Source organism: Oncorhynchus mykiss, chromosome 20 (assembly GCF_013265735.2).
Source record: "Oncorhynchus mykiss isolate Arlee chromosome 20, USDA_OmykA_1.1, whole genome shotgun sequence".
Taxonomy (NCBI): Eukaryota; Metazoa; Chordata; class Actinopteri; order Salmoniformes; family Salmonidae; genus Oncorhynchus; species Oncorhynchus mykiss.
The window spans coordinates 34,559,056-34,582,328 of record NC_048584.1 but is presented as its reverse complement, the minus strand read 5'-3'; the positions used below and the strand labels follow the sequence as shown (position 1 = coordinate 34,582,328).

Here is a 23,273-nt window from a genome sequence, read left to right as displayed (position 1 = left end):
CCTCCTGATTCAGCGCAAGTGGGGACACTTCACGCTGAGGAGTGAGTTCCACATCTGCTACATTGCTTTAGGATAGGGTGTTTTTTTTTTAAACAGTCGATACTTTTCCATCCAATTGGCGACAGATTTTCATGCGCATATTGAATAATCCGTTTAAGGAAAATATGCGCCTTTTCTCTCCAGTGGTGTTTCCACCAAACTGACTTGTGGCAGATAAAAATCATTAGGCGATGACGTAGTGCACACAACATGTTTCCTTTAAATTGTCATGTACCAAATAAAAAAGGTACGTTCAATGTGTTTCCATCGCATTTTCAACTCTACAGATAGTCACAAAAAAAACGTGCGTTATATAGCGAATGTGCCTACTCATCTTGGCATTTGCACTGTTTTGGCATTTGCACTCGAGCCAACAGCTCACAGAAACAGTGCGGGTAGGCTAGTTCATTCACAGTTGATTAAAATCCGCACGGTAGTTGATTAAAATCCAGACGGAAAATATTTACCCAAGAAGCAACCTAATATCACACAGTCAACTCTAGTCAGTTAGTAATTTCACCATTCTGCGATTCTCATTCTCACACGATGAGGTTATTATGGAGAAGATTTGTCAAACGGCAGCCAAGCCTCGATCATCATGTCACCAGAATAAGACCCTGTGTATTTATTGCAAAGGAGCATCAAGCTCATCACGTTCACGTTTACCACCCTGTGAAGTTCATCATAATTTAATGTATCTGTAACCTAAAAAACTGCATGTTTCTTGTTTTGTATTAACACTCATTCCCTGAACTTGCTTCCCGACTCAGCGCACATCGTTACACTCATAAATATCAAAAATAAGTAACAAAGACAAACTAATTGTAGTATATAAATACAAATAAAGGGCATCAAATTATTACACCATTACCCTATTGCTAACAAAAAACACGCAAATAAAACTAAATTACACAAATACACAAATAGAAGAACACACTTATAAAGAGGAGAACCTGATTATTGAAGAGTAAGACTAATTCTGAGAGCAGTCCACAAATGTGGATACATTTCTGAGAGCTCCCTTTCTTGTATAAATATCAGCAGCTCAAGCAGGGTCATCGTCTTTGATGGCAAGTCAGGCAAGTTCTTCAGTTCCTGTGCAAGCTCTCTGCCATCCGAGTCTGAGTGTTCTTTATAGTGCAGTGTCATACTAAGGGCCTCACATTGTTCTGTCAGCTCCTCATTTGAGAGACTTTGGAAGGTTTGCCAGTTCTTTCCATGTTTTCATGCAGTTTTGGTGTTCGTGACTGCTGTCGCATGAAGTCAGCAAAGAACTTGCATGTTTCCAGTCTGTCAGTCCTGAGTATGCTAAGTAAATGTTCTTATTTGAAAAGAGTTTACAGCAGAAACAGAAGAGGCTGTTGTTTCTTTCAGAATACACCAACCAACTTCTAGGGATTTTTTCACCACTCACCAAGGTCTTCCTGAAATTCTGGCGGTGGCAACTTCTTCCATCACTGTCATTCCTTTGGAAACCTAAGTTAGGTGGTACCTCACTTGGTCCTCTGCAACTAGCAGCAGGGTCTGTAGACAGTGGTTCATCCTCAGCAGCAGGGTCTGTAGACAGTGGTTCATCCTCAGCAGCAGGGTCTGTAGACAGTGGTTCATCCTCAGCAGCAGGGTCTGTAGACAGTGGTTCATCCTCAGCAGCAGGGTCTGTAGACAGTGGTTCATCCTCAGCAGCAGGGTCTGTAGACAGTGGTTCATCCTCAGCAGCAGGGTCTGTTGACAGTGGTTCATCCTCAGCAGCAGGGTCTGTAGACAGTGGTTCATCCTCAGCAGCAGGGTCTGTAGACAGTGGTTCATCCTCAGCAGCAGGGTCTGTAGACAGTGGTTCATCCTCAGCAGCAGGGTCTGTAGACAGTGGTTCATCCTCAGCAGCAGGGTCTGTAGACAGTGGTTCATCCTCAGCAGCAGGGTCTGTAGACAGTGGTTCATCCTCAGCAGCAGGATCTGTAGACAATGGTTCATCCTCAGCAGCAGGGTCTGTTGACAGTGGTTCATCCTCAGCAGCAGGGTCTGTAGACAGTGGTTCATCCTCAGCAGCAGGGTCTGTAGACAGTGGTTCATCCTCAGCAGCAGGGTCTGTAGACAGTGGTTCATCCTCAGCAGCAGGGTCTGTAGACAGTGGTTCATCCTCAGCAGCAGGGTCTGTAGACAGTGGTTCATCCTCAGCAGCAGGGTCTGTAGACAGTGGTTCATCCTCAGCAGCAGGGTCTGTAGACAGTGGTTCATCCTCAGCAGCAGGATCTGTAGACAATGGTTCATCCTCAGCAGCAGGGTCTGTTGACAGTGGTTCATCCTCAGCAGCAGGGTCTGTAGACAGTGGTTCATCCTCAGCAGCAGGGTCTGTAGACAGTGGTTCATCCTCAGCAGCAGGGTCTGTTGACAGTGGTTCATCCTCAGCAGCAGGGTCTGTAGACAGTGGTTCATCCTCAGCAGCAGGGTCTGTAGACAGTGGTTCATCCTCAGCAGCAGGGTCTGTAGACAGTGGTTCATCCTCAGCAGCAGGGTCTGTTGACAGTGGTTCATCCTCAGCAGCAGGGTCTGTAGACAGTGGTTCATCCTCAGCAGCAGGGTCTGTAGACAGTGGTTCATCCTCAGCAGCAGGGTCTGTAGACAGTGGTTCATCCTCAGCAGCAGGGTCTGTAGACAGTGGTTCATCCTCAGCAGCAGGGTCTGTAGACAGTGGTTCATCCTCAGCAGCAGGGTCTGTAGACAGTGGTTCATCCTCAGCAGCAGGGTCTGTAGACAGTGGTTCATCCTCAGCAGCAGGATCTGTAGACAATGGTTCATCCTCAGCAGCAGGGTCTGTTGACAGTGGTTCATCCTCAGCAGCAGGGTCTGTAGACAGTGGTTCATCCTCAGCAGCAGGGTCTGTAGACAGTGGTTCATCCTCAGCAGCAGGGTCTGTTGACAGTGGTTCATCCTCAGCAGCAGGGTCTGTAGACAGTGGTTCATCCTCAGCAGCAGGGTCTGTAGACAGTGGTTCATCCTCAGCAGCAGGGTCTGTAGACAGTGGTTCATCCTCAGCAGCAGGGTCTGTTGACAGTGGTTCATCCTCAGCAGCAGGGTCTGTAGACAGTGGTTCATCCTCAGCAGCAGGGTCTGTAGACAGTGGTTCATCCTCAGCAGCAGGGTCTGTAGACAGTGGTTCATCCTCAGCAGCAGGGTCTGTAGACAGTGGTTCATCCTCAGCAGCAGGGTCTGTAGACAGTGGTTCATCCTCAGCAGCAGGATCTGGTGGGGATGCTGCTACAGGCATTTCTAATGGAGAGCACATGGGTATTAGTTTACACAAGTTATTCACAGCATTTATAGTGATGGAACATCCCACATACCCAGTAATAATAAAATCCTTGTTACCTACAATGTGGAAACTTAAAACTTTGGAAAAGGGAAATTATTTATTTTGTTTATCTTATGCAGGGATGCACACATAAACACATGTGCGTGTACACACACACACACACACACACACACACACAAACACACACACACACACGCACACACGCACACACGCACGCACACACACACACACACACACACACACACACACACACACACACACACACGCACGTGCGTTTGCGCACAAACACACCTGAAGAATCCTGCTGGGGGGAAGTGGAAGAAAGTGGGTCTTCATCCTCAGGCTCAGGCAACATTTGTGGCTGAGGAGGTGGATGGCTCCTCATCCTGGCCAGTGCCAGAGGGTGCTCCAAAATATTTCAGAAGTGCCCTTGAATTTGCATTGAAAAACATTATATGAGTCTGACACTCAAAATGTGTTTGTTGCGCAATTAAATATGCACGTCATTATGCACAATTTATCAAACTTTCAGAAAAGGAACCAAATAAACCATACAACCTCCTTGGCTAATTCTAGGCATAAGACACCCCAAAAGACTCAATATATCACAAAAGATATGTGTGTGAAACTATATATTCACAGTATTATGAATTAATTGTGTTTTTTTTGGTGGCATTAGATAGTGTGACTGATTTTACTAATTGCATTAGTACTGTACAAAGTTAGAGGTGCGTTATATTTGATAGATTTCCTCGCTCCCCCTACCTCGGGCTTCTAGTGGGGAGACCTGAGGTCTACCTACCCCCGCCCCCTCCCCATCTCGTACTTCTGAGTGTGAGACCTTCCCAGGCAGTAGCCTGCCTAGCTCACAACCTAGAATCAGGGCGCCCACTCCGACAAGGTTAATTGACCCACAGTCTCACACGGTGACATGATATCATTGATGTGACGTGCAAATGAGCGATCGTACAAATGTCACCGTTCCAATTTTTTTGGTGCAGGCGCCTCGTGCCGCCCCCGGCAAGATGCCGCCCATACCTAAATCCGCCACTGCTGGTTAGTGATTACTGTGATTACATTGATTACATTGATTACATTGATTACATTGCCCAAAAAGCTATTTTTATTTTACCTTTATTTAACTAGGCAAGTCAGTTGAGTACAATTTATTTACTTTATTTTCAATGACGGCCTACCGGGGAACAGTGGGTTAACTGTCTTGTTCAATAACTGTTACAATAACCTGACTGTTATACAACATACTGTACATTCATTCCAATGCCTACTATACTAGTTATAGTGGGTGTGAGTGTGTGCATGAGTGTCTGTATGTGTGTATGTGTTTGTGCATATGTGTGAGTGAATGTATGGGCGAGTGCATGTGTACTAAGGTGCGAAGAGTCAGTGCAAGGAGACTGTTGATGTACAGGTGGTCGTCTCAGCTCAGGTGTTCAGCAGTCTGATGGCTTGTAGGTAAAAGCTGTCTCTGAGCCTGGTGGTCTGTGACCCGATGCTCCGATACCGTCTGCAAAGACAGGTTTAGCCAGCCCAGTTAAGGAAGTCAGCAGCCATAGAGCACTTGGGTTAGTCAACATGGATGTTAAAATCTCCCAGAATTACAGTGTTGGAGAGGGTGGGGCATACAGAGATAATTAGTTCAGAAAAATCTGAGATAAAAGAGGTGCTTGTCTATTTGAGGAATTCTACTATTCTCTTTGGTACTCTCTCTCTCATGATCCTCCAGATCTCTTCCCCTCTCTTCCTCTCTCTTCCTCTCCTCCTCTCTCTTCCTCTCTCTTCCTCTACCTCTCTCTTCCTCTCTCTTCCTCTACCTCTCTCTTCCTCTCTCTTCCTCTCTATCTCTTTCTTCCTCTCTCTTCCTCTCTTCCTCTCTCTTCCTCTACCTCTCGCTTCCTCTCTCTTCCTCTACCTCTCTGTCTTCCTCTCTTCCTCTCTCTTCCTCTCTATCTTTATCTTCCTCTCTTCCTCTCTCTTCCCCTCTCTTTCTCTACCTCTCTCTTCCTCTCTATCTCTCTCTTCCTCTCTCTTCCTCTCTTCCTCTCTCTTCCTCTACCTCTCTCTTCCTCTCTCTTCCTCTACCTCTCTCTCTTCCTCTCTTCCTCGCTTGTCCTCTCTTCCTCTCTACCTCTCTCTTCCTCTCTCTTCCTCTACCTCTCCCTTCCTACCTCTATCTTTGTCTCTCTTCCTCTCTTCCTCTCTCTTCCTCTACCTCTCTCTCTTCCTCTCCTTTCCTCTCTATCTTTATCTTTCTCTCTTCCTCTCTCTTCCCCTCTCTTTCTCTACCTCTCTCTTCCTCTCTATCTCTCTCTTCCTCTCTCTTCCTCTACCTCTCTCTTCCTCTCTCTTCCTCTACCTCTCTCTCTTCCTCTCTTCCTCGCTTGTCCTCTCTTCCTCTCTCTTCCTCTACCTCTCCCTTCCTACCTCTATCTTTGTCTCTATTCCTCTCTACCTCGCTCTTCCTCTCTACCTCGCTCTTCCTCTCTACCTCCCTCTTCCTCTCTCTTCCCCACTCGTCCTCTCTTCCTCTCTCTTCCTCTCTTCCTCTCTCTTCCTCTCTACCTCTCCCTTCCTACCTCTATCTTTGTCTCTCTTCCTCTCTCTTCTTATCTTCCTCTCTACCTCTCTCATCCTCTCTCCTTCTCTCTCCCTCTCTACCTCTCTTCCTCTCTACCTCTCTCTTCCTCTCTACCTCTCTCATCCTCTCTTCCTCTCTCTTCTCTGAAAATTATGTCATGGCTTTAGAAGCTTCTGAGTCAATTGGAGGTGTACCTGTGGATGAATTTCAAGGCCTACCTTCAAACTCAGTGCCTCTTTGCTTGATATCATGGGAAAATCAAAGGAAATCAGCCAAATCCTCAGAAAAAAAATGTGTAGACCTCCACAAGTCTGGTTCATCCTTGGGAGCAATTTCCAAACACCTGAAGGTACCACGTTAATCTGTACAAACAATAGTACGTAAGTATAAACCCCATGGGACCATGCAGCCGTCATACCGTTCAGGAAGGAGACGCGTTCTGTCTCCTAGAGATTAACATACTTTGGTGCGAAAATTGCAAATCAATCCCAGAACAACAGCAAAGGACCCTGTGAAGATGATGGAGGAAACGGGTACAAACGTATCTATATCCACAGTAAAACGAGTCCTATATCGACATAACCTGAAAGGCCGCTCAGCAAGGAAGAAGCCACTGCTCCAAAACCGCCATGAAAAGCCAGACTACAGTTTGCAACTGCACTTGGGGACAAAGATCATACTTTTTGGAGAAATGTTCTCCGGTCTGATGAAACAAAAATAGAACTGTTTGACCGTAATGACCATTGTTATGTTTGGAGGAAAAAGGGGGAGGTTTGCAAGCCAAAGAACACCATGCCAACTGTGAAGCACGGGGGTGGCAGCATCATGTTGTGGGGGGTACTTTGCTGCAGCAGGGACTGGTGCACTTCACAAAATAGATGGCATCATGAGGAAGGAAAATTATGTGGCTATATTGAAGCAACATCTCAAGACATCAGTCAGAAAGTTAAAGCTTGGTTGCAAATGGTTCTTCAAAATGGGCAATGACCCCAAGCATACTTCCAAAGTTGTGGCAAAATGGCTTAAGGACAACAAAGTCAAGGTATTGGAGTGGCCATCACAAAGCTCTGACCTCAATCCTATAGAAAATGTGTGGGCAGAACTGAAAAAGCGTGTGTGAGCAAGGAGGCCTACAAACCTGACTCAGTTACACCAGCTCTGTCAGGAGGAATGGGCCAAAATTCACCCAACTTATTGTGGGAAGCTTGGGGTAGGCTTCCCGAAACGTTTGACCCAAGTTAAACAATTTAAAGGCAATGCTACCAAATACTAATTGAGTGTATGTAAACTTCTGACCCACTGGGAATGTGATGAAAGAAATGAAAGCTGAAAGAAATCATTCTCTCTACTATTATTTTGACATTTCACATTCTTAAAATAAAGTGGTGATCCTAACTGAATGTTTACTAGGATTAAATGTCAGGAATTGTGAAAAACTGAGTTTAAATGTATTTGGCTAAGGTGTATGTAAACTTCCGACTTCAACTGTATGCTGCAAGTTATAGGAAAAAAACGTTGTTTGTACATTTCGGCACTGTGGAGAGGACTGAAAATGACGCCCTCTGTAGTCTTCTGCTGTCTTCTGTTTGAACCTGATAGTCACAATGATTCAACAACTATGACTCATAGACCATGAAACAGGATGACTCACATACAGGTGGCTTTATCTCATCTATAGTATTCATAGGCAAATGTGTCTCACAGCCACTGGATTTACTGCACTAAAGCAAGGTAAGCTCATACATGTTCAGCAGACATGGGTCAAATGCATGTCATGTGTACTTAGTGTTTGAGGTGTGCTTCATTTATCTCACTCCTTCAATTAGACTACTCCATTGGTTCCATTGTACAGGGCAAACTAAAACAACAACTCAAGTACAGTTGATATACTGATTGATATACTGATTGATGAGTGACTTGTTTGTCACACCCTGATCTGTTTCACCTGTCTTTGTGCTTGTCTCCACCCCCTCCAGGTGTTGCGCATCTTCCCCGTTATCCCCAGTGTGTTCTCTGTTTGTCTGTTGCCGGTTTGTTTTGTTCGTCAAGCCTACCAGTGGTGTCTGTTTTTCCGGTTTGAACAATTCAGCCTGCCCTGACCCTGAGCCTGCCTGCCGTTCTGTACCTTATGGACTCTGATCTGGTTTACTGACCTCTGCCTGCCCCTGACCTGTCGTTTTGCCCCCTGCTCTAGTAATACACTTTTGGCAGGAAAACATGATAGTTTTCTAGCCAAAATCGTAAAGCAAAATGCTTCTGTGGCCTCGTAAAAATATGAGAACTTATGCCAAAGATAAAGTGAAAAAGTGTTTGCGTATATGATTGTAAAATATAGCTTTGCATAAATTACAGGAAAAGACAAATTCAGACTATTTATGTAGGATTTTTTTTATACTGGTGTATTGCCTTAAAAGGTATGTGTGAGACTAATCAATCCAGCTTCACCTACAAGTGAAAACTAGAACCATCCACCTCTTAAACAATTTCAGTTATATGTCAAACACAACTTTTAAAAATGTTTAATATAAGAACAAAATAAATCATGAGCTGTCAGGGAAATTAGGAGGCACTGTTGCAGAGTGCCCACACCCTTAACAGCTCAGGCTAATAGCTGTATTTTCCACTATTCACTCTTTTTACAAAACAAATATTACCAATGTCATCATAACAACATTTTCCCAACAGCTTCTTCTGAGTCAGGACATTACATACAATTCACATGACTGTAGTGTATAGTGTGTTAAAGAAAACAAACAAACAAGAAACCAGCAGCGTCTACTCCTTGAAGCTACAATATCATCATATTTCAGCAACAAAGAATGTTTAGAAATTAGTTTATCTTCTGCATTGACATCTTGAAGATTTCAAAGGGAAATGTATGATCTCTAGCAGCACCACAACATCAACATACTGGATGCTGGAACCGATGATGTCTGTGGAAACACTCGTCTTCCTCCATCTACAGAGAAACACGCCATCATTTACAGATGTTGTATGTTGGGGTGGTGCTGGAGAGGATGAATATGAGTTTACATTTTTTTTGTCCCTTTAAATATGGGACAAGAATATGAGTTTACATTTTTTATGTCCCTTTAAATGTTAATCACAGTTGTATACCTGTATATCACAGGAGGTTGGTGGCACCTGAATTGTGGAGAACGGGCTCGTGGTTTACCATGTGTTTGATGCCATTTCATGGATTCCAGACATTTTTATGAGCTGTCCTCTCCTCAGCAGCCTCCACTGCTGTACATGAGGATTTAAGTCAATGGTCTTCCATCATCATCATATGTCCAGTCGTTGATTATACTATATACAGTGTATTTAGCTTTATGTCACTGGAAAGTAATGATAGTGACATAACAAGGGTTCACCATATAGGCATGTTTATGTGTATTGTACAAATAATGCAGTTACTATTAGCACAACACCAAAACCAACACCAAATAAGTTTAATATTGGGAATAAAATCTGTGGTCTATGGAGAGTAGGGCTGATTCAACTATTACGGCTGAATTGGCCCCAAAAGGAAAGAAATGTTTTCCTTGATAATAAAATATTTATTTGTCTCACAACACAAAACAACTTCCTGAATTCATGTCGCACATCACAATTTTATGATTTGCCTTAATTTGGAAGAAATTCCATCCTTAATAAAACGTATAAAAAACTATTTGAATATATCTGATTCAATTCCAAATTAGATGTGTGTGTGTGACATTTGTAGGTTATCAGTTTTTTTTCTGAACTCAAAGAGGGATGATCACTTTCTGCACAAAGGATTTTCTGAATTGGACTGGCTCGAGGATTTTTGGTCCTCTGGCAGACTACATCAAACAACCTGTCAGACTCTATATGCTGACTGGTGCAGATGAAACAGAACTGGCCCTGGACTCTCGTGTTTTGCGTGTGGGTATGGTAACGACACAGCATGAGATGCCAACTGTAGCCTCTGGCAACTCATCATCCTCAGTCCATACATTGAGGTCAGGGTTATACACCTGGATGCATTTCTTGTACCTCTTCTCAATCTCGTTCCAGCCTCCAAGGAGATAGATCTTATTATTCATGCTGACTATACCAGCAGTGCTCACTCCTGTGTTTAGCGGGGCAGAGTAGCTCCACTGTCCATTGTGAGGGTTGAAACACTCAACAGCCAAGACATCCACCCTCTCTCCACGACCACCCAGCTGGCTGCCACCAATCACATAAGCCCGGTCTCCGACTGTAGCAGTGGAATGCCAGCCTCTAGGGGAGCTCAAACTGTTCTTATCCTGCCACATATCAGTGGAAGGGTTATAGCTGCACACAGCCCTGGAGTACGCATTGTTGATGTAACCACCACTAACAAGGATCTTGCCATCAATGACAGAGCTGGCGTGGCAGCACCGGGGGATCTCCATGGGGGTTTTCATCTGCCATTGGTTGGAGGAAGGCACGTAGCACTCCAATGAAGCTTGGCATCCATCAGAGTTACGACCTCCAATAGCGAACAAGAGACCATTGAAGGTGTTGAGACTGAAGTGGGTGCGCTTCTGGATCATGTTGGTCAAATGAATCCAGGTGTTGAATCGAGGATCATACCTAATGGACAAAGACATGTTATTAGATACAAATGATTATTTGAATGTACAGTACAATATCTTGTCATGGTCTGTGTAATACCAGCCATACTATAAGAGCAGAAAGGACACATTTACAATAGAATAAGCTCATACAGAATCAAACGTTCACCTGCAGAAGTTGCTGACAGCATGTTTCGCCTGGTTCCTGGCATCATTCTGGTCTTCGCCACCAGCAACATAAAGGAAGCCATCCAGGACTGCCACACACTGATTGAAGCTCTTGGCTGGCATCTCTGTCAGCCTATTCCATACGTCGTCCTCATCCCTGTAGAGGACCTCTTTGCTGAGAGATTTTTCCGCCAAAGCTGGTCGTCCACCCACTGTCAGCATGACGCGGAGGCCACCACGTACCTTTGTTCTGCGGGACTGCAAAACGTTCTGCTGGTAAGGCAACAGGTGGTAATTCATGGCGTCCACCAGGAGACGATGGCACTCGGGGTCCTGCATCATTCTGGGCACATTCTGGACATGATTGACCAGGTCCATAGCTGAGATGGTGCCAAAGCGAATGTTGGTCAGAAGATCTGGGGCGTATTTCAGTCTTTTCCCATCGAAGTCCAACCACTTCATGGCTATCTGGAAGGCTGTAATCTCAGAGGGCAATTGCAGGGAGTCATCACTGAGGAAGTCATTGATCTGCTCGTAGGTGAGCTTCCGGAACTGTTCCATCTCAGAGAACTCGATAAAGTTCCCCCTCATGAACTTCTGGGCGGCTTCTTTGGTTTCTTTGAGGCCGTAGGTGTCGGCAATGTTGGCCACGTACATGCAGTTCTCCACGCTGAGCTCCTGCATGAGGAAGTCGCTGCACATCTTCACCAGGGTGTTGATCTTCAACAACATGGCTGCTGCAATGGTGCTGCCAATGCTGTACAACGACAGGGTTAGTTTACCTGAGTAGGCGTATGTGATGGCAGTGGCCAGGCCTGTGGGTGAAAGGTCATTCAAGTCGATCTTCGTGAGGGCGGAATCCTTCTTCAGGATATTCTGAATGTACTCACTGCAGGAGGCAATGACAACTTTATGGACATCAAAGGACTTTGACTTTGTGGAGACGGTCAGGTCGCAGAGGAAACTGTCCTGCCTCATGGTACAAAGACCTTCCAGGAGGTTAGGAGCATAGACAGGGTCAGTGACTTCACTTGAGATGCAGGTGAAGCTGTTTCCTCCCTCCAACAAGGTGTTCAGCCCGTTAATGTTTTTGATCGGGCTATCCTCGACCATTATAGTAATTTCATTGTTATCCCCTTTGTTCTTTTTGGCAGTCTTGTTTTTTTTGGGTGCCATGGCTGCAGCAGATGGACACAGCCCAGACCTACTTGAAGAAAAATAAGAATGTGTCAGAGCAAGAGCAACCTGTTGAAATGAAAAAACAGTCACAACACCATATGGCAACTAATACATTTATGACAAATCTGACAGATGTACAGTTGAGTGAAATATTGTCACACAAAATATTGTCAAATTCAAATGTGTAATATCATAATCATTACAGCTTTACTTGTATTTGTGGTTATAAGTAGGCCTTCTTTTCGAAAAGTCAGTCCTGCATCTAGGCGTGTTATATACGTTGCTGCGGCCATTTGGCAAGGTATGTTGTGGAATAATTGACAAAGTGGCTGAATACAGTGTGAACAAGTGAGGCTGTCTAAAGAAAACACAATAATTTCTTTGCATTTATACTGTTATTTTGATATTTTGAAAGTTGCAACCAAAGTTCAACACCTTAATGAAAATATAAACCGTTGTATTTTTTACATTTATTTTAATATACATTTGGAGACGATTGTGACAAGGGTATTACATTCTCTAACAGTATGAAGGCCCATTCTATCCTACTTGCATTTTTTTACATTAAAATTTGATAACAATTTAAAGCAATGTTGTTAGACATAATCAACGGAAACATCGTTACAATAGACTACCATTTTTTTCTCTCCATCAAATAAGTTAAAATGACATATAGTTGGCCTATTCCAGAATAATGCTGTAGCGCAAGTCAGCGAATCAACATTCCACTATCTGCATCTGTCGCGATGTATCAGTTCTGTGACCAGGAATAGCAACGCTGGATAGCTCACCCATGACGTTCCTTTTATAGACTTGTGTCAGGAGGACCTAGCCAAATGTCCTTCTAAAAAGTTCAGTTAATTCTGAAGATTTAAAAAAAGAAGGCCCAATGATCAACTAATCAATTAAATAATGCACCTTTGTAGAAATTATAAATGTAAAGAAACTGAAAGTTGAAAGAAAAATCCAAAACATTATCCAGAAAGTCAGCAGATCTATATTATAGCCTACAAAATAATCAGCCTTTGGTAAAAACTTTCCTAGTTAATTTGAAATCTGATGGAAATAAACTGACAATAAAACTATGGTGTCAAACCTACACATTAGGTTACTGTATTGTGTCACTATGCCAAAATCAAACCAAACATGTTAACAAACATTTAGGCAACTTTTGTAATTGACAGACAGACACAAAGACATTACAAACATAGGAATAATATGGCCTAAACGTGGCTTACTTACCAAAGAGATGAGAAGCAGGTGAAAAAAGACTTGCACCTTCAGATAGTGGGCAATAGAGACTGGTTATACTCAACAGTGCCAGAAAAGTGGAGTAAACTCCTCCTCTGAGCATGCGAATGGAAGTATTGCCCAATACGTGTGAGGGGGACACAATACTAGTCTACTGACTTGTAATATGGTAGCTGGGATCACCCTGAATAACTTCAATCAAATTAAATTAAATGTATTTATAAAGCCCTTCTTACATCAGCTGATGTCACAAAGTGCTGTACAGAAACCCAGCCTAAAACACCCAAACAGCAAGCAATGCAGGTGTAGAAGCACGGTGGCTAGGAAAAACTACCTAGAAAGGCCAGAACCTAGGAAGAAACCTAGAGAGGAACCAGGCTCTGAGGGGTGGCCAGTCCTCTTCTGGATGTGCCAGGTGGAAATTATAACAGAACATGGCCAAGATGTTCAAATGTTCATAGATGACCAGCATGGTCAAATATTAAGTTGTTGTCGAGGGTGCAACAGGTCAACACCTCAGGAGTAAATGTCAGTTGGCTTTTCATAGCCGATCATTCAGAGTATCTCTACCGTTCCTGCTGTCTCTAGAGAGTTGAAAACAGCAGGTCGGGGACAGATAGCACGTCCGGTGAACAGGTCAGGGTTTTAACTTGTCATATAGCATAGGCTACATTCAAATCCATCTCTCTGGCTTGATTATTATGGGTAGGGCCTAATTGTCAACCCAATGTATGGTTGGTTATCTGGTGATTCATTCGACTGGTGATAAAGTTCCGATTGCAAATGGAGAAAAAATATTATCATGAGAATGAAGATTCTCAGACAACCGTGATGTCTAATGTGTCTTATGGATGTGTCATTTGTGACTTTAGGACCACATCATTTCATCGGCTCATTTGTATACTAAAGGCTCTTTGGGATGCTCTGATGTAGAGGGGTCTTTTACAGTGACATTGACATCTGCTCACGTTCATTAATTGATATTTGTATAATTGGACATACCTCTTTAATAAAAAACACTTTGACACCGCCCCTTATATAACCTGACTGTGGTGCAGCAGCGCTTTCGGGTCAATGAATGCACGTGAGCCAACGTGATGGACGCACTTGACGTGTCGAAGAAAGTGCTGCAGTTAAAAGTTCAGCTCAAAGAAACGACAGAATCAAAGAAGGTATTTTAGACACACTAGTGTAATTGCTTGTAGTTTTACTCCGGTTATTTATTGTACAATTACTCTACCTGGACAGTAATAAATAGATTAACACCAATGGTTCAAATTTAATAGCCTTCTCGACTGAATCACAATTATTGTACGGTAGGCTAGTGATGGAAGCACTGAGGTTTACAAAATAAATCACGTGGTCTATTTAAACATATTCAATGTCAGCAGGGCTGCTCCCCCAAATCAATTCATTAAATGCGTGTTTTGTTTGACACATGCATGTTTGGAAGAGTTTATGAACAACTTTAACAACATGGGACTCTTATGACTAAGTATATGCTGCTGGTGATGCGTTGTCTGAGCATGTGTGCAACAACTTCATATTGGGGTAGGCGTGAGGGTTATGGCAGGAAGTGCTGCAGCTAATGTCAAAGTAACGTCAAAAATTGCCAATTGCCTGTTCGAATCTCGGCGATTTTTTTTTTGGGGGGGGGGGGGGGTTTAGTTGACCCATTTTCTTACCTTAACACAATTCACATAACCTTCTACGAAAAGTCACATTTGACGTAAAATGCTTCCCGTCTAGTCAACCAGTGTGGAGTGGGGAAGATTGTTGGGGGGAATGAGAAGTGCTCTGGTGCTATAATTAACAACCCAGCCAGTTGCCCAACTTGTGGCTGCTGTCTGTCAATTCGGCGCTGAGTTGCGGAAACACTTACTGGAATAGTTATGTTGGGGAGAATTATGAATACAGATTAAACGTGTGCCACCTGTCACGTGAATACCTTGTTTCAGGTGTATCTTGTGTTTCTGGGTTGGATGTGAGGCCTCTGCTGCACACATGCAGTAGGCTACATACTGTAGGCAGCCACATTTTTACAACTGATGTGGATGCAGGCAAGCTGGGAGGGGATTGTCCCATACTACTTCAGCAATTTTGACTTTCTAGGAGTACTTGACTCAAACTGAAATAGGATCAGGTATTCACTTTGGGTGCTGTTACTGTTTCTATGTAGGTGCAGGAGCACCACAATAATTAAGAGGAACAGGACTTCAAGCAGTAGAACATTTTAGGTGCCGGTACTCTACTCTGGTGCGCTCATGTCCAAATCAAGCACTGCTTTTTAGTGAACTGAAACAAGGATTACCATATTGTGCATGTCTGTCCATTAGTTCCCGTTGCTGTTTCAGCTTTCGTTAACTTTTTTTTAGAAACATTTTTTTTCATACAAACTTGGCATGATCACATTGGTGGTAGTTCATGATAAACATGACCCCCCCCCCCCCCCGTGGTAGTTGATGATAAACATGATCCCCCCCCCCCCGTGGTAGTTGATGATAAACATGATCCCCCCCCCCCCCGTGGTAGTTGATGATAAACATGATTCCGCCCCCGTGGTAGTTGATGATAAACATGATCCCCCCCCCGTGGTAGTTGATGATAAACATGATCCCCCTTGTGGTAGTTGATGATAAACATGATTCCGCCCCCCCCCCCCCCCCCCCCGTGGTAGTTGATGATAAACATGATCTCCCCCCTGTGGTAGTTGATGATAAACATGATCCCCCCCCCCTGTGGTAGTTGATGATAAACATGATTCCGCCCCCCCGTGGTAGTTGATGATAAACATGATCCCCCCCGTGGTAGTTGATGATAAACATGATCGCCCCCCTGTGGTAGTTGATGATAAACATGATTCCGCCCCCCCCCCCCCCCGTGGTAGTTGATGATAAACATGATCCCCCCCCTGTGGTAGTTGATGATAAACATGATCCCCCCCCCCTGTGGTAGTTGATGATAAACATGATCCCCCCTGTGGTAGATGATGATAAACATGACCCCCCCCCTGTGGTAGTTGATGATAAACATGATCCCCCCTGTGGTAGTTGATGATAAACATGATCGCCCCCCTGTGGTAGTTGATGATAAACATGATCCCCCCCGTGGTAGTTGATGATAAACATGATCCCCCCCCCTGTGGTAGTTTATGATAAACATGATCCCCCCCCTGTGGTAGTTGATGATAAACATGATCCCCCCCCCCTGGTAGTTGATGATAAACATGATCCCCCCCCCCCCTGGTAGTTGATGATAAACATGATCCCCCCCGTGGTAGTTGATGATAAACATGATCCCCCCCCCCCGGTAGTTGATGATAAACATGATCCCCCCCCCCCCTGGTAGTTGATGATAAACATGATCCCCCCGTGGTAGTTGATGATAAACATGATCCCCCCCCCCCCCCCCCCCCCCGTGGTAGTTGATGATAAACATGATCTCCCCGTGGTAGTTGTTCATGATAAACATGATCCCCCCCGTGGTAGTTGTTCATGATAAACATGAACCCCCCCCCGTGGTAGTTGTTCATGATAAACATGATCCCCCGTGGTAGTTGTTCATGATAAACATGATCCCCCCGTGGTAGTTGTTCATGATAAACATGTTAGGTGTTCTAATTGTGCAAGGACAGTTTTGTACAAATGTTTGGAAATGGGCACTGTTTGCATCCTAATGTAAACTGAAAATGTATACCATATACAGTCTATGGTTTATGCATAGCCATCTGTTTATCTTACAGGTCCTGAAAATCTTAAAGAAACTAAGGGAGTTGGATATAACCCTAGACATTCTTGCAGTAAGACACTCCTATACTTAAAATTGTGTGTGTGTTGCATGAAGAGTTGTGGTTTGCATGTGCCCATTTGTACTCAATTGAATGTATTTTTTGTTTTGATTATGATTAGGAGACCGGAATCGGCAAAGCTGTAAACTCTTTGCGCAAGCATGGAGATGCAGGAGAAGCTGTTAGGCTATTGGTCAGTCACTGGAAGAAATTGGTTCCTAAAGAAACCTTGAGGTATTGTACTTAACACACTTGCTTTGGAATAATTTGAATGATTGTCCAGTGTTCATTACTAGAGTGTTTGAATTTCTCCCTCATATAGCCATACAGAGAAGGAGGATGCTTCACAGAGCAAGCTTTTGGTAACCGATGCAGAGACTCAAAACCGTTCAAAAGAGGCGTGCTCAAAAATAGAGGACCGAAGTCAAAATGCTTCAGAAGATGAGCGTTTAAAAACCGATGAGGACAACCAAGATGGTCCTACTTCAAGAGGGGTGCATTTGAAAACTGATGAGAAAAACAAAGGCACTTCAGAAAAAGAGCATTTGAAAACTGACAGAAATGAAGAAAGTTTGGAAACTGAATACAAAAACCAAGGTACTTCCAAAGATGAGCATTTGAAAACTGAAGACAAAAACCAAGGTACTGCAGAGATGTCTCATTTACAGGAAGTAGATGAAGACTCAAGTGAATTGAAAAATGATCATTTTAAAAGTGAGAAGGAAAACAAGCGTACTTGGAAGAAGGACAAGGATGAGGGGAAAAAACAGAAGGGGACACGAGAGTGTTTAATGGTTACTGGGAAAAAAAGTAATTGGAGTAGAAATTCTGAAGATGAAAATGTTGTGCTGCCAAACACAACATTTTCATCTAAGAGCAGCCACAAGAAAGCCAAGTCGATTTCCAGGGAAGAATCTAACAACAAATCAGATAACGGAGGGAAAAGTGGGGTAAGGAGAGACTCCAATACAGAAACACTGCCGTGTCCTAAACCATCCAGCGACGAGTCATCAAAATCTAAACCGGATAGAAAATGGACAGTTATTGACAAATCCAATGACCAAGACAAAACAGCGAGTGACTCCCTAGGTTGTAATGGAGAGAGGCGGAAACCAAGTGAAAGAAAGCAAGTCTGCCATGAAGACAAAAAGACTAAACAAGAGGGAATATCGAAGACCAAAGAGAAAATGGCGATTGAGGACAAGTCGAATGGCGATGACGTCGAAGTGCCCTCCATGTCTTTTGAGTCTTTCTTGAGCTATGACATCAACACGCCTAAGAGGAAGAAAAAATCTGACAGTAAAAAAACACCTAAGAAACTTAAGACTGTTGAAAAAGAAGTAAAGGTTGTGAAGACACACAGCACGAAATCCAATAAGCAGTTACCTGCGGCGACTGCAGATTTTTCACTGCCTAAAAAGGTACATTTGGCATGGAGTTGTAATGCATTGTAAATATTTTCATAAATGTTTTGAGGCGACATTCTGATTCAACAATGTCACATTGATCAAAGACATCCTTTTTAAGGCTATGAAGGGGTCTGTGATGGACTTGCTTAATATTCCATTGCCAACATTTCTACCCGAATATGACGAGCTCTCCAACTTTAACTACTACGACAGGAAAAGTGAGTGTAAACTGTGGTATTTTTTTCCCCAAGGGTTTGTGATTGAGCAAGCTTTACAATATTAATCTAACTCCACTGAACATGTAGTTGCATGTCATGACTTGAATCCTATTTAATCTTGCTATGTAAAATGCTGGGCTCCCTTGTTAGACCTTGGTCTCAGTGGGACTCCCTGTTGAAAAAATGATCAAATAAAGTATTTTCGGGGTGTTATGTGTAATTTGTTTCAGTGGAAGAGAAATCTAAAGTCTTGGTCTCTGAGGGCCCGGTCTTCACTGGTCAAAGACTCAACCGGAAGATGCAGGTCTATTCTGGTGCAAAGTCCGCCTTTCTCCCAACCATGATGTCCTTGTACCAGCAATGTATTCGGGCACTGCAGAACAACATTGACTGTGAGTATGGCCCAGGCAGGGAACCTCAACAGTCTTACGCAGGCTGTCCTTTGGATGGAGAGAATGTTAAAGCTCTGATCTTTTCTTAGTGCTCTATGAGATCGGAGGGGTCCCATTTGAAATCCTTGAGCCAGTACTAGAGCGCTGTACACCTGATCAGCTGTTTCGTATTGAAGAGTGCAACCCGGTAAGAATCCCATTCTTAAGTTGATTTTGAGGAGGCCTGATTTAAGTGTTGTGCCTGCAAGGGTTAATGCTGGACAGGCCTCCCATCACTTTACCCCTGAGTGCCAACCTGCAAGTACTTCCTGTATATCTGATAGTGTTGCATAGGTAATATAGCTTCACCATGGCAACTTGGTATAAAAAGAAATAAAACGAATATTCTTACACCAATTTGACACTTCATAGCTGTGAATACTGATGGCTTAGATTTGTAAGGTTTGGTAACAAATATGGGTACTGTGAGCAGATTTGCCATTTTCACTGATCAGCCAATAGACGGGTTGGTTGTTTAGCAAGAAAAATGACGCGTACGCAACTATGGGACAAAACAGACTTGGTTGGCTTAGGTTATTTACAACATGTAAACTATATTTCAATGTTTAAATACATTTGCACAATGAGTACATGTCTCAAATACATTATTATCGTTGTTGGTTGGCTAGCTAGCAATTTGTTTTGCCAAATTAGCATAGACATGACATTAGTCAACACCTCAACAAGACATGGTATCAAGAACAAGCTGACACGAGCCACCTACGATTCCCCACATGGCAGCTTCTTGTCATTGTTGCTAGCTATCTGGCCATCCAGAATCACAGGACTTCTGCCCCATTGAATCGTGCACATCGTTTTCGTGATGTTGTCAGCTAAACCGTCTGTGCTCTCTGACAGATGTATGTTGGCTTGACTGATCACTTATGGGAGAAGCACTGTCAGCGGGACTTCAGGAATGCCCATCTAGAGGAGTACGAGTCCTGGAGAGAGATGCATATGAGGCTATCTGAGGAAAGGGAGAGGAAGCTCCAAAGACTGACTAAAACCATAGTCTCTGCCCATTCAGGAAAACCCAAAGGTTTGCTATTTCAGCATGTTTTTGTATTGCTTCACATCATTCACAGGAAATCCTTGACATTCAAGTTCTTGGACAGGTCAAAAAGTAATCCTAGATGTCTTACCATTCAGCCTTTGGACAGTGCTCATGCTCTGACGTCAAGTTATGCTACCTTTTGAACTGAGATCCTCCACTTTACAAACTCTGGTCTTGGGTTGAAAGGGACTGAGCAACAGTTGGCCCAGTTGTTTTGAAGTGATCTGAGCAAGACTACCCCTTAATGCTGACCAGGCACTGGGTTAATGTCGACCTGGCCATCTGTCCCCCGACCAACAGAGGCTATGAATAGATCTAAAGGGCGACTGGCTACGGGGTTAAATCTAAACCTTGTCAATCTGTCATGGCCTCTGCTGGCCTTGTAGGGCTGGAGATTATGTAGAATAAAGCCTTTCCCATCACTGACTGGGGTTCTGTAAAATTCATATCTCCCCATTTCTAACAGTAAACTAAATGCTATAGTGCAATTATTCCTTAATGTGTGAATGGTAGTATTTTTATTATCTTATAGACTCGACACAGTTGGCATATTTACTTACTGTAGGTCTTTTCACTAATATTAGTTGTGGAATAGGAATTTGTCTTCTAAAATGTACGTACTTCCCTCTTTCTCCCACTCCCAGGCCGGCAGGTGAAAATGGCGTTTATTAACTCTGTTGCCAAGCCGCCTAGAAATGTGAGAATTCAGCAAGAGATCCATGGAACTGCAAGACATCCACGAATCCAGCAGGAGAACAATGGACCTACTGGTGTCGTACTGCCACCTCACCCACTGGACAGGCCCAGGTCTGTCCCCACCATCCTGTCATTCTCATATTGACCATGGTGACGAAGATGCCTACTTACAAATGTATAGGCCAGAAAATACATTATTCTTGCTCCAAGTATGACAATCATACATCTTATGGAGTTGCTATCCTTTGAATAATTTATAATTTTAACTGAAATTAATTTTAATCAATATCTTGATGAACTGTAATGTTTTCCTAATATAATTTCATAAGATGGGTAACAACTCAATACTGAGCCTAATGTATGCACTAGAGGATCATAACACATGGTTGACATTCTACTCCTCAATGGTTTACTCATGTCATTGTACTTTCATTGGTTGCTCAATCACCTGACCACGGACAGTGTTTATTCGTTCCCGTGGTCTACGCTCTACTCCCCCCAAATGAAAATAACCAGCAACGGTTGCTAAACAGCCATAACCTGGCTGTTAAGATCGCGGTAGTGCTAGATTAAATACCTTTCTCTCGAGAAGGGTGCCGGATAAACTGGTTTCATTCTGGTTAGTCATTCATTCTGCTTGTCCTCAGTTTTCCACTGCAACAAATCATTGCAACAGACATTGTTCACTAGACTTGACTCAATACATTTGCCAGTATCAATACAACAAATGGTTTTAGACATTTCTGGTGGCGCTTTTGAACTGATGCTATTCATACCGTTTAAAAAAAACGTATTTGTTCAAACTCCAACATGTTTGTTCATCCTTTTCTGTCTGAGTATGGTTTACAGTTTCTCTAACAGTGTTATTAAATCATTTTTGTGTGTGTATGCAATTGGGATGTAACCGTAATGTAGACGCCATGATCTTAACACTGTGCACTGCCCCTCTCCTTCTCAGTGTCAAGGCCCAGGAAAACAGAGCCAGACCCTGCTATGTTGAACCTCCTAGGCCTAGCACCACTGTCTCTGGGACAAGCCAAGGACAAGATTCCCGCAAAAAAACACGTAAGTAGAATCACTTGGCACCTAATGGGTTAACAATACTTTACTACTGATTCATGAACAGTGTAATTGTATTGACATTATATCTAACTTTTTACTCCAGGGACTGATTCCTTTTGTGAGGCTAATGGTAATATACGCGGATCAAATTGTACTTCTCCCATTTTGTGCATGCAGCTGTCGTAGGCCAGCAACTTCTAGTAGAAGTCAATGCTTGTGCCTTAATGCATTTCTTAATGAATACAACCCATGCCAATGGTATACAGTAGGTGTACTTGTGAAGATCAAATATAGAAATCAACATCAGTCTGGCCGTTCATAATCCTAGACCGGTCAAATTAGCCTGTGGAACCAGCTTGATCAGTGTAACCATTGTTTTTACTGTGAAATACACAGATGAGGCTATGGCCAAGTTACGAACGTTCTACTTCTTTCTCTTGAGGGGTGGCACCTATGATGGCAAAGTCTCTGAAGGCCTTTAAAACGATGGGGCGTAGATGAAGGCCCTAAGAGGATGGATGGACTGCTGGAAACTGTTGTGGATACAGGTGCATTGATTCCACTTCATGCCTCCTTTTCACTATTCATTCCAGGCCAAAATGTCCCTTTCTTGGCCTACTTTACTTTTTGAGACCAAATTGGAGCTGTAACTATACACTGAGTATACAAAACATTAAGGACACCTGTTGTTTCCATGAGACTGACCAGTTGAATCCAAGTGAAAGCTATGATCCCTTATTGATGTCACTTGTTAAATTCATTTCAATCAGTGTAGATGGGGGGGGGGGGGGGGGAGATGGGCTAAAGAAGGATTTTTAAGCCTTGAGACATGGCTTGTGGCATTCAGAGGGTGAATTGGCAAGAACGGTACGACATCCAGCCAACTTGACAACTGTGGAATGCTTTCGGCACTTTGTAGAGTCCATTCCTGACGAATTAAGGCTGTTCTGAGGGGTGGGGGGTGTGCAACTCAATATTAGGAAGGTGTGTTCTTAATGTTTTGTATACTCAGTGTAGCTATTGGGCCGGGCCATCTTTGTATGAAGTTTTTTGCCCGTGCTGCTTGTAAAACAATTGCTGCATTTGAACGATGGGTATGTTTCAATGTTATTTGTTTGTTCATATTGTCAAACACTGAATTGCACTATTAAATAAGATGAAAACCATGCATTGTTTTTGGCCTTTCATCTATTTGTGGACATGGCGCTAACTGCCAAAATAAAGGAAACCCCAACAGTGTCTTAATAGAGCGTTGGGCCACCACGAGCCAGAGTCTGGGACTCTACTGGAAGGATCCCACACCATTCTGCTGTGAGAAAGTCCATTGGGTGTTCTGTTGATGGTGGGAAACGCTGTCCCAGGCCCAGCTCCAGATTCTCCCATAAGTGTTCAATTGGGTTGATCTTGTGACCGAGACGACAATAGCATATGGTTTACATGCTCATCAAACCATTCAGTGACCATTTGTTCCCTGTGGAGGGGGGCATAGTCTTCTGATGGGGTCATAG

At 43.4% G+C, this 23,273-nt stretch overlaps 2 protein-coding genes across 3 annotated transcripts; one reads left to right on the top strand and one right to left on the bottom strand.

Annotated features, from left to right (window-relative positions):
* Window positions 1–8,448: 8,448 nt before the first annotated feature.
* On the bottom strand, window positions 8,449–13,274 carry klhl31 (kelch-like family member 31). 2 transcript variants are annotated; one of them, XM_021576492.2, is made up of 3 exons: window positions 13,100–13,274; window positions 10,680–11,923; window positions 8,449–10,529 (listed from the first exon to the last, which is right to left on the bottom strand). In XM_021576492.2, exons 2-3 carry the CDS (start codon window positions 11,852–11,854, stop codon window positions 9,797–9,799), a joined length of 1,908 nt encoding a protein of 635 aa, XP_021432167.2. In that variant the 5' UTR covers window positions 11,855–11,923; window positions 13,100–13,274; the 3' UTR covers window positions 8,449–9,796. The 2 variants fall into 2 exon arrangements, with proteins under 2 accessions (XP_021432167.2, XP_021432166.2); XM_021576491.2 differs by having other exon boundaries at window positions 10,680–11,882; window positions 13,100–13,262.
* An 868-nt stretch (window positions 13,275–14,142) lies between these two features.
* On the top strand, window positions 14,143–22,933 carry eloal (elongin A, like). The gene is made up of 11 exons (XM_021576490.2): window positions 14,143–14,280; window positions 16,851–16,907; window positions 17,017–17,129; window positions 17,218–18,316; window positions 18,423–18,522; window positions 18,753–18,914; window positions 19,004–19,101; window positions 19,812–19,992; window positions 20,652–20,814; window positions 21,662–21,768; window positions 22,208–22,933. The coding sequence occupies exons 1-11, from the start codon at window positions 14,206–14,208 to the stop codon at window positions 22,264–22,266; spliced, it is 2,214 nt and encodes a 737-aa protein (XP_021432165.2). The 5' UTR covers window positions 14,143–14,205; the 3' UTR covers window positions 22,267–22,933.
* The last annotated feature ends 340 nt before the right edge of the window (window positions 22,934–23,273 follow it).